At 33.8% G+C, this 12,039-nt stretch overlaps 1 protein-coding gene across 3 annotated transcripts in view; it reads left to right on the top strand.

The window, feature by feature from the left end:
- sema6cb (semaphorin 6Cb) overlaps positions 1-12,039 on the top strand; it is a 166,803-nt gene that overhangs the window by 125,772 nt on the left and 28,992 nt on the right. For all 3 annotated transcript variants that reach the window (XM_073846587.1, XM_073846586.1, XM_073846585.1), the window contains exon 16: positions 2,504-2,581. In XM_073846587.1, the coding sequence (XP_073702688.1) occupies positions 2,504-2,581 (78 nt within the window). The remainder of the gene's footprint in view (positions 1-2,503; positions 2,582-12,039) is intronic.

The following is a 12,039-nucleotide window of genomic DNA, read 5'->3' as shown; positions in this document are numbered from 1 at the left end:
GAATTCCGGTCTGTTATTTCTTGATAACAGACGGTTGCCATGAAAAACAGAGCCTTGCTATGGGCGCAGTTCTGTTCACTCAGACAATATAATCGTTTTTAAATCAATAAACTCCTTTTTAATCATATTGATTTTTTGACTGTCAAGTGTGTTTAAACAGTGCAGGGTCAATTTGACGTAATGGATGTAATTTTTAAATGAATGATAAGAGCGGACCTTTCACTGAGGTAATGACGCAATAACGTGCACTTGCTAGCCTGTTCCATTTATGTGTTCTCCCAATGCTTAAGAGGAGCCTCGCCTAGCCTCTGAAGGAAGTGACTTGGAAGGACCAGTCCTGCCAAGGACGTATCCTTGACATTGAGAAACACCTATTGTTGCCAAGTCAGGCTGGTCACAATGCAAAACAGATACGTTTACACTTTTTCAAAGAAATCAAGCTACAATCAAGATAGTTGTTTATGTATTTTGAAAGTAAACCACAATCCCTACACTATTAAAAATAAAGGTGCTTCACGATGCCATAGAAGAACCTTTTTTGTTTAAATGGTTCCCTAAAGGTTTCACAAAAGGTTCTTTGTGGCGAAAGAAGGTTCTTCAGATTATAAAAGGGTAAGAAAGAGATGGTTCTTTAAAGAACCTTTAACTGAATGGTTCGTTGTGGAACCAAAAATGGTTCTTCTGTGGCATCGCTGTGAAGAACCTTTTAAAGCACCTTTATTTTTAAGAGTGTATGTTTTATTTCTTGTTGAAACCAGACCTTTGTGTGAGAAATATCAAAGGGGTTGTGCGTTTATTTATTTATTTCAAAGTCAATAGATGGCTAAATAATGCTACTTGCTAATTGGCTGTGGGTGGTATTGGGGGTGGGACATTCTCATTCTAAAGAACATTTGATTGGACAAAAATCTTGTATTGTAGGATGAGTCATCAGTATTTTTTATCCGTTCTCCCATAAGAGAAAATTGAATTTTAAACATGTTTATCTGATAAATTGTTCATTTTTCACCTTTTTTTTGTGAATGTGTGAGACTTTATTAACCACTATACTTCAGATAAATCAGTTGTAGAATAGCATCCCTAGTGAAAAATAAGTATACTAAAATGTATTTAATATACAAGTATACTACAAATAAAACAATTATGTACTTATTAAAAATACCCTGCAATTGTACTTTTAGCATACTAAACTGGTATATTTAAAGTCTGCTAAATAGAATTAACTAGTTTTGTACTTAATGCACTTCAATTGTGCGAAAGTAGTGCAAGCCTAACTAAAGATATACTTAAGTATATTTGATTGTGCTAAAAACTGATATTATTTAAAGATCATACAATCCTCATCAATAGTGACATTCAAACGTATTTTAGGCTTAATATTAAGAAATGTGCATTGTGCATAAGTAGTACTCCAAATAATGTTTAATTACAATTTTTATACCAGTCTTGAGCGATATGTCAGTAAATAGTTAATAGACTTGAACTATACTTTGTATAAAATAAATGTATTTTTAAATCTATTACTTTTTACTAGTGAACAATAAAACTTTTTGCGCTACAAACCAGTGTGTTAACAAGTAAGCTAGTAAATTAAAATGATGAAAAATGAAAGTTTGCAACTTAACAGACTGTAAACTAAAATAACTGCCATCAGCTGACATTGAAAATAGTAAAAAATTGGCTGTATCAGCTGTTACTTTAAAAATAAGGTTGCTAGTATATCAAAATGATAGTTCAAGTAGTAATTTTGTCAACTTTTAGTAGGTCATTAGCATATAGATGACTTTAAACCTACTAGACAGACTAAAAGCCACCCAACTCTATTTTCTGCTTTCATTTTTCCATTGAAACTGGGATAAGAGAAAGTTTTTAATCATTTTAACACATCTAACCTTTAACAATAGATAAAGTGCTAAAGCATGGCGACCAACAGGCATAGCATGGGGAAAGTAACAACCTGTGAAGAGGAAAAAATAGCAGAAAAATGGAAGTGACCTCTCTCTTTCACTCTGACTCGCATCTAGTCACCTCACATGTATTTTTTCCTTTCTTTTCTGTCTTGCATTCTCTTTCTGTCTCTCTTTCCATCTGTCTCTCTCTCTCTCTCTCTCTCTCTCTCTGCATCTCGGAGCGATTCGCCAGCTCTACCATGTATCTGAATCTCAGTTGGCCTCTGGCAAACACAACACACCTGTCAATCATGCAACACAAATACACACACAAACACACACACCTGACTCTACAGCATTCAGTCACACTCTTTCTCTCTCTCTCTCTTTTTTTCCCTCTCAGTCTGACTGAGTGTCTGACCAGCGAGAGGCATTAATGCTTTGTTATGGAGATGCTGTGTCTGGCTGTCCCTTCTAGCTTGTCACATACACTTGGAGAGAGAGAGAGGGGAAAGGGAAATTGGGGGGAGTATGGAGACAGTGAGAGAGGAAAACACACACAACCTTTCCAGCACATGTGGTATGAGTTAACTGTGTGTGTGTGTGCGTTTTAGGAGCTGTCTGTCCTCGCGAGACCCTTACTGCATCTGGCTGAGTGCGGGGAACTGTGCCACAGTGGCGCCAGGATTCAAGTGAGTTAAAGCTACATCACACGACCCTTCTATTAGTCCTGCCACTCTAAACACTTCTACGGTTCGTTAGAATGAAAGAGCCTACACGGCTACTGAATTCTGTACACAGGATTTCTATACAGTCGACAGTGTGTTTCTTTAGCACGCTTTATTGTTAAAGATCTCTTGGAGCTTATGTTACTATAAACATCCTTAAAACATCTGGTAAAAATCAGATGGTTGTAAAATGTCTTTAAAATTTATAACCAAGTGCACTTAGAGAACTTTACCAGTCTATACCATGACCAGGATGACTTTATAGATAGAACTTTCCAGTAAATTTAAAACAGCATCCCGAATAACACTATACAGTAAAGTTTAAATTAGTTTACATTATTTCATACATTAGGTACCATAAAAATGGTAACTGTAAACTATGCTTTTAAAGCAATTGTTCATTTGAACAATGAAAATTCATTTGTACATACCCTTTTAAACATTTCAGGCTCTATAAAATACTATCTGTCAGTGAACATTCACATTCTAAAAATATAAGATATCTTAAAAAAATAAAAATAAAACAATAAGACTAGTAATGTGAAATATTATTACAATTTAAAAAATGACTGTTTTCTGTCACATGATCCTTTAGAAGTCATTCTAATATGCTGATTTGGTGCTGAAGTAACATTTTGAATTATTAATGTTCAAAATGTTTGTGCTGCTTAATTTTTGTGGAAACGTATATACTTTTTTTAGGATTCTTTGAAGAATAGTAAAGCACTGCATTTATTTGAATTATAGTTCTTTTGTAACATTATGCACTATTATTTAAAAGTTTTTGATACATTTTTACTATTTAAAATAACTGTGTTCTATGTGAATATATTAAAAAATTAATTTCTGTGATCAAAGCTAAATTTTCAGCATCATTACTCTAGTCTTCAGTGTCTGTTCAAGACAGAAATGAACACTTACATTAAGCAAGGATGCTATAAATTGATCAAAAGTGATGATAAAGACATTTTTAATGTTACAAAAGATTTTTTATTTCAGATAAATGCTGTTCTTCTGAACTTTGTAATTATTAAAGAAACTTTAAAAAAATCTACTCGGCTGTTTTCAACATAATAATAAAAAAATGTTTTTGAGCAGCGTATCAGAATATCACAATGATTTCTGAAGGATTATGTGACTGGAGTAATGATGCTAAAAATTTGGCTTTGAAATCACAGGAATAAATAAAATGTTAAAATATATTCATATGGAAAACTATTATTTTTACTAACTAAATAGTCAAAATATTGAAAAATTGTTCTGTTTTTGCTGTGCTTTGGATCAAATAAAAGCAGGCTTGGTGAGACTTTTTAAAAAAAACTTTTGACTGGTAGTGTCTTTATTGTCACGTTTGATCAATTTAATGCATCCTTGCTAAGTCAAAACTTTAATTTCTTCAAAAAAATACCTCAAAGTATTGTTTAATCTAATTCTGATTTGCAATTGATCAAGTTTGCAAAAGTGTTGTTTATGACACCCAATGCATTTAACTGATGTTTACCAAATGAACCTTATTGTAGTGTATTACTCCATCACAGATTTCTTGAGTGAATTAATTTTACCATCTGTTTAAAATAATAGTAAATTGGTAGCTTAAGTTGGAGCCAATAGCCTTGTGGGCACAGTATGTATGTGCTGTGCTCGGGTGACCTGAGTTTGCGTCCTCATTATTCCTTTCCGCTTTCTCTCCCACTTTGCTTTCTGTCAATTCTTCATAGTGTCCTTTCCCATTAAAGACAAAAAAGCAAAAAAATAAATCTTAAAAAGCATTTACAGTAAATGCTTGTAAAAAGTCCATTATCTTTGTTTGCGATGACATCACCGTTACTCATTCGCTCAGTCTGTTGTTAATTTAATCTAGTGCACCAGAACAGATATGTGTGCAGATATTTATCTCCGATAAACTTTATGTAAGAGACAAACACACTTGTTTACAAGACTTAACAACGGTTGTAATGGCACATTAACATTTACAAATATTTGTAAAAGTAATGGGGTGTCATTGCTGTGTGAAATACCTGAAAAGCCTTTGCAATTTTTACCTTGCATCCCTGTGCACACTGCTCTTTAATGTCATGGGCATATGTACTTACCACTGTGCTCTGACGAATTCATCTGAATATATCACAGTCGGTGTTAACATTTTACATGTTTATGCATTAGGTAGATGCTTTTATCAGAAGTGACTTGCATTGCATTCAAGGTATAATTTTTTAGCAGAATCAAACCAAGCTTGCTCGCACCAGGCTCTACCATTTGAGCTATAGAAATACTCATTTTCAAATGTTACTTAACAGTTGCATACTGATCTCTGGCTGAAAGGGCATATTGACATCCCCACCATTTTCTGCAATATCAGCTTGTGCTAGGGATGTATCTAATGCTGCCTCTGCGATTGTCAAGCAGAAGTGAATTTCATTTGTGTGTGTTATGATGAGTGCAGATCCAGTTCTTGAATTGGTTGTTATTAATGTTTTGCTGAGTGGTCGCTGCGGTTGTTATCAGTTGTGGAAAGCAACAGCGCCAATATTCTCCCCAGCACGCTCTGATGTTTCCCCGCTCATGAGACTCATCCATTGACGTACAGCTGCAATTTTGGTTTATTAAAAAAAGTTAAACCCCTAAAACCCTTTTGCTCAAAGCAAAATTTTTACTGGGAGATCAGTAACTTATTCTTAACATGCTGTTGCTGATCTGTATGTGGATATACACACTAAACAAATCCTTTGACAGATAGGCAAACCAGTTTATTTTATTCAGCTGAATGCATTTAATTTAATGAGGGTTTTTATACACTTTCTCTGTAACCTGGTCACAGTCTTTAATGATATTTTCTGGCCATAAACTCAATTATTGGCTCTTAATATGCCTTAATGTGTCCTAATGTGAGTATTGATCTTTATAAACAGACATGGGGAATCATTTCATCTTGAACTCATGAAAATGATTACATGCGCAGCAGATTTCCAGACCACTGCCAGCAAAATGGACGGAACTTGTGGAGAGTAGTTATCAATGTCCCAGAAGAGCTTTGGTTTACTCCAGCATTCAATTATATGCTTTCATAGCCAAACTTATGTCAGAGACATACATCTTGTGCTGTCAGATGCCATAAAGTCTTCTGTAGTCATACTGCGCATTAGAATTACAAAGAGGTCTAGAATCTTGGCTAAAATTTAGAACTCTGGTTTCTGTCATAGAAACCAGATGCAACAGCACTGAAAATGTAATACTGATATAGAGAGAATGATAGAGTGTTTTGAAGTTTGTCAATAATAGCTTAAAAATAGAATGAAACAGTTTACAAACCAAAGACGCTTAGCGGATTTGAGTTCTATTCAGAAGTTAGTTTGTCATTGCGTTTATTTATTTTAAAGAAATTAATGTTTTTGTGTACTATATACTACAGCAAGCATGCATTAAATTGATCAGAATTGACCGTGAAAACATTTATAATTACATAAGATCTCTATTTTAAATAAATTATTTTCCTTTGAACTGTACTTTCAACAAATATAACTATTTTTAACATAAAAATGTTTCTTGAACACCAAATCCGCATAATGGTTGAAGGATCATGTGACACTGAAGGCTAGAGTAACGGCTGCTGAAAAGTCAGCTTTGCCATCAAGCACATTTTTAAAATATGTAAAATAATGTAAAAAGCACTCACTTATTGACCCCGAATTTAGTAGTGCAAATAGGCTATTGTTCATCACTGTTTAGTTGTTAAAGGGCTGTTATTAATGCAAGGAGTTTTGTTTTCACATCCCAAATAATTGAATATTTGTTTGGTAGTGAGAGCACATTTTATTTTGTGATTTCACTAAATTGATTAACTTTACCTGTTCTGATTGCCACTATTAGCTTAAAGGAATAGTTCACCCAAAACTGAAAATTACTGTATGATTTACTCACCCTCAAGCCATCCTAGGTGTATATGACTTTCTTCTTCAGACCAATATAGAGTTATATTAAAAAAATGCCCTGGCTCTTCCAAGCTTTATAATGCCAGTGTATGGCTGTTGAGATTCAGTAGTCCAATAAAGTGCATCCATCCATCATAAAAGTCCCCCACATGGCTTCAGAGGGTTAATAAAGGCCTTCTGAAGTGAATCAATGCATTTGTGTAAGAAAAGTAACAATATTAAAACTTAAAAAGAAACGTAATCTCTAGCTTCTACTAACTGTTGTATGCGCGTTCAGGAGAGAGTGGCGTTTGAGCAGATGACGGATGTAGATGAACACAGTGATGAACGTGGAAGCACAGTAGATTCCAAAACGAGGATTTGTAAAGAAAAATGTCAGAGGAGACAGATTTTCCTTTGCTGTAAACAAAACTTGACCTACATCTACACTAGTGTTGATTTTGACAGGCATTTTTGATTTAGTCTTAGTCTTTATCTTGAGACGAAAATGCCTAATAGTCTTAGTCACATTTTAGTAATTTGAGTCTTTCATAGTTTTAGTTGACAAAAAGTCTTTACATTTTTGTCAACTTTTGATCATTACTTTTAGTCAAACTGCAGTTACCAACATTTATATTGGCAGCTATTTTATACATAGTCTTCAAACAAAAATAGTCATTAATTCTTCTCTCTTTAGACCAAATCATGTAAGCCTATGATAAATTATTAGTAATGAGAGAAAAAAAACTAAAATAAATGATGACAATTTTCTTTTCTGGTTAGAGATACAAATTAAACAAATTTTTCAGATGCAGTAGGTTTACTTAACATCTTTTGCTGGTTAACATTGACACAGATAGGTATTTAATTAGGAATGCTGTCACTTTAAGACAGAAAGCATGCATGCAATACTGACACGCATTCCATTTTCAGCCAAATGTTTACATTCACTTAAGCCATAACCGACTGTATTTACGTGAGATACTCTACATGATAGACATTTGGACTACTGTGTGTGAATTTGAGCACTGAGAAATGATCACGCACTTTCTGAGAACTGAAAAAGTGGAGCTTTTCAACTTCAACTTCGCGATTCTGCCTTCATGAACTTTAAAGTTAATTGACAATGAATTGTGACTCCCGGGAAAAACGGGACATCTGGTCACCCTATCACTAATCACCAAACTGCCAAACTACCAAACTGAGACCAGATATGCAAACACCCCTTGTCCGTTTGCAATCCAATGACAGGGACACACATTTTGAAAGAAAAGACAGTTAAACTGTAAGATGTATTTTGAATGTCCACTAGTCTTCAAATAACTTTCTAGTCCCGTCTCGTTTTGTTAACGAAGACGTGTTTTCTTGGCATAGTTTTTATCATCAGATATTAGTTTTAGCTCATCAGCATTGTTCGTTAACAAATCCGTCATTGTCGTCTTTGACAAAATTAACTCGTGAACTTGCGTACAACGGTTAGCAGAAGCTAGAGATTATAGTTTATAGTTTATTTAGTTTTAAATATGAATATTTTTCCAACACAACACATCGATTCACTTCATAAGGCCTTTGCTAAAACCCGGAGTTGTGTGGAGTACTTTCTATGATGGATGGATGAACTTTATTGGACGTCAAAAAATCAACATCCATTCACTGCCATAATAAAGCTTGGAAGAGCCAGGACATTTTTTAATATAACTCCAATTGTGTTCATCTGAAAGAAAAAAAAAAAAGTCATATACACCTGAACTATCCCTTTAAAATTTTTGGCAGTCAGACCATCGGATGCTTATTGCACACAAAAAAAATCAATATGTCGCTGAAATCATTATGTCTAGAGTCATTTTCAGGAGTCAGATGAAAACCAACTGTAATTAGTTACTTCCGGCGGGCTTTTGGCCTGAATACGCTGCAAAAAACTTTATGCTGACATAAAGTCTGGCGATGTGAGACTTGACAGAGGCAGAGCAAGAAATAAGACAAGAGAAACTTTCGTTCCAGAGCGAACTGTGTGTTTAAATGCTAATCAGCGTCTAATGAAATTCTGCAAGACTGAGAGGGTGAAATGTAAGAAAAGAGGGCAATAGATGTACGATGGTAATACTTTGACTTTCTCATTTTTAGAACAGCTCTGCGGCTTGTTTTTTTGCAGCGTACTGCGGATAGGAGAATATGAAGAAAAATATGACTTTATTATCTTGTGGGATATTTTCTCTTTGTGTTCTCCTTTTCCCTATTCGCTCTCTCCCAGGGGCAATTTAATCTCCATATGATGAGAGAGAGTGTTTGCGCTAATGTGTGAGTGTGTGTGTGTGTGTGTGTGTGTGCGTGTGTGTGCGTGTGTGTGCGAGTGTGTCGGCCAATTCAGGTATAATGAAAAGCATGCATCTCAGAGGCATATTGATGTTCAGATATTATGCACCTGCAAGATCCCAATTTACCACTTTATGCAGGAGATTTTTTTTTCTATCTTGTCCTTCCATTTATCCTTCAATATGAGATGAAGTCATCCCCGCTCTCTCTCTTTCCCTCTCGTTCTGTCACTCTCTCCCCTCTCAGGTTAATGGAAATAAGGACTTTAAATCATGTCAGGTAGAGAGGGCTGATTCTCAGATTGATTGAATATGCAGGGCAGGGTGAGGCAGGAGAACGGCAGGTGCCTCGACAGGGCTGAAATGGGGTGCCAGCGTCAGATGATAAGTTATGAGTTTGTAAGCAAGCTTGTTTTTTCTCTGAATCTTTTTTTAGAAGTCATTATTGTATGTTGTGCTTCTCAGAAAATATCGATTCCACTCAGATCAAATATACTTAAATTAAAGTCAGAGAAAATACTTTTTAAAGATTTTTAATGTTTTTAAAGAAGACTTCTGCTCATCAAGGCTGTGTTTATTTGATTAAAAATACAGAAAAAACAGTATATTGTGAAATATAATTGCAAGTTAAAATAGTGGTTTTCTATTTTAATATGCTTTAAAATATAATTTATTCCTGTGATGCAAAACTGAATTTTCAGCATCATTACTCCAGTCTTCAGTGTCATACGATCCTTCAGAAATCATTTTAATATGCTGATTTATTATCAATGTTAAAAAATGTTATGCTGCTTAATTTTTTTTTTTTTTTATTTATGTTTTTTTGTAACCAGTGATGCTTTTTTTCAGAATTCCTTGATGAATAAAATGTTAAAAAGAACAGTAATTGCCATTTAAAGTTTGGGGTCAGTATTTTTTTTCTATCTTTGTTTGAAAGATATTAATACTTATATGCAGCAAAGATGTGTTATATTGATTAAAAAAAGTGATAGTAAGCACTTATATTGTTAGAAAATGTTTCTATTTTGAATAAATGCTGTTCTTTTTTACTTTTTATTCATCAAAGAATATTGAAAAAAGTAACAAAGGTTCCAAAAAAATTATTAGGCAGCATAACTGTTTGCAACACTGTTAATAAATCAGCATATTAGATTAATTTCTGAAGGATCGTGTGACACTGAAGACAAGTTTGTTTTTTTTTTTTTGTTTTTTTTTTTTATTAATGCAAGAAAGAAAAAGAGAGAGTTGACAGATTGTTTGCACATAATATACAAAGTTCTTCTAGCTTTCTTATTTTGTGACAACGAAATGGTATTTAGATCATTTTTAAATTCTTTCAAAAAAACAAGAAAATGTGGTTTGTTAGGGTTATATTTTTATGTTTTATATTCATTTATGAATATAAAATTTACAAAGTACTGAAGACTAGAGTAATGACTGCTGAAAATTCAGCTTTGCATCACAGTAATGAATTATATTTTTTTTTTTTCTGTATTTTTGATCAAATAAATAGAAGCATAAAAAACTTAAAAAACATTAAAAATCGTACTTTTACTTTCCCAAACTTTTGAGCGGCGGTATTAAAGGTTTAAAAATATATCTAATGACTGAAATGTCATAAATAAAATTAAAAAAATTAAAATGAAAAATAAAATAATTATTTTGCATTAAATATTGGCTGAAAGCAGCCCTTTCTTTTGAATTTTTCTGCCAACCCCAACAAAAAGTGTAGAAGCAATTTTCATTCAGAGATTACTAGTAAGTAACACAATTAATTACAAAGAAACAGCAAGTGAGGCATTGAATTAAGTAGAATGAATAAAATAGTATTTTCTTTTAAAACATACTCCTTTTTAATACAACCCCAAAAATCATTTTTTGCTCTTTTGGGCTCTAGTTTCGCCAGGAAAACAGACCTTTTTGTGAATAAGGCACAGTTTATAGTACAAAAAGGTGAAATATTATTTACAATAGTCATGCACTAATGTGACCCTGGACCAAACCAGTCATAAGTCGCATGGGCATATTTGTAGCAGTAGCCAACAATACATTTACATTGTATGGGTCAAAATTATCGATTTTTCTTTTATGCCAAAAATCATTAGGATATTAAGTAAAGATCATGTTCCATGAAGATATTTTGTAAATTTCCTACCATAAATATATTAAAACTTAATTTTTGATTAGTAATATGCATTGCTAAGAACTTAATTTGGACAACTTTAAATGCGATTTTCTCAATATTTAGATTTTTTGCACCCTTAGATTCAGTATCTCGGCCAAATATTGTCCTATTCTAAAAAACCATACATCAATGTAAAGCTTATTTATTCAGATTCAATTTCATGAAATGGACCCTTATGACTGGTTTTGTGGTCCAGGGTCACTAGTAATTATGTCAGTGCATTTAGCTCCTGAACTGAATTGCAAGGTGTGTAATGCATAAGATGCACATGTTTGCACTGATATACCACACACAAAGTGTTTCTGAAAGAAAGTGACTTGTAGTGATTTTTCCGAATCCTGATTTTGGACTCGGGTACAGAATTGTGTGCTCCATTAGACCACAGCCCTCTGATCTAATCACGTCTCCATGGTAACACGGAGAGGAAGCAAAAGCCGCCAGAACGCGTTATGCGTCTGTGTGCGAGATGTCACTCAGGTGCTCGGCAATGAGCGGCAATGACACGCTCGCTCCTCTGATGCCAGGAGCGGCGGAACATTGCAGTCGCTCGGAGCAACATGTCACCCTGGTTACGCTTTGAGGCTGCATGAGTCAGCAACATCCGTCTCGGTAAACATATTCTCTTAAAATTGTACTTAATATGCTGTTTTGCCCAAACACTCATTTTCTTCACACAAAGGGTCTTGCATCTGAAATAGAGTCGAAACTGAAGGCGCTTCTATTTATTGACACTTGTGTGCTTGAATGAATAAAACTCCCTGTAGCTTGTTCTGCTAATTTGACATGTGGACGCATTAATTACATTCATTCATTCAGCGTTTAACATTTGGTGCCTGATATTTGCCTGATGATTTTAAATGATGTGTGAAAGGACATCATGTGGAACGTCTTGATTTTTTTTTTCTTTAATATATTTAGAAAATAATAAATAATAATAATAATAATAATAATAAAAATGTATTTTATAAATGTGATAAATTTTCTATATAGAAATGTATTTATTTTTTAATGTAGTTT

Source organism: Garra rufa, chromosome 9 (genome assembly GCF_049309525.1).
Source record: "Garra rufa chromosome 9, GarRuf1.0, whole genome shotgun sequence".
Taxonomy (NCBI): Eukaryota; Metazoa; Chordata; class Actinopteri; order Cypriniformes; family Cyprinidae; genus Garra; species Garra rufa.
This window is presented reverse-complemented; position numbering and strand designations above follow the sequence as displayed.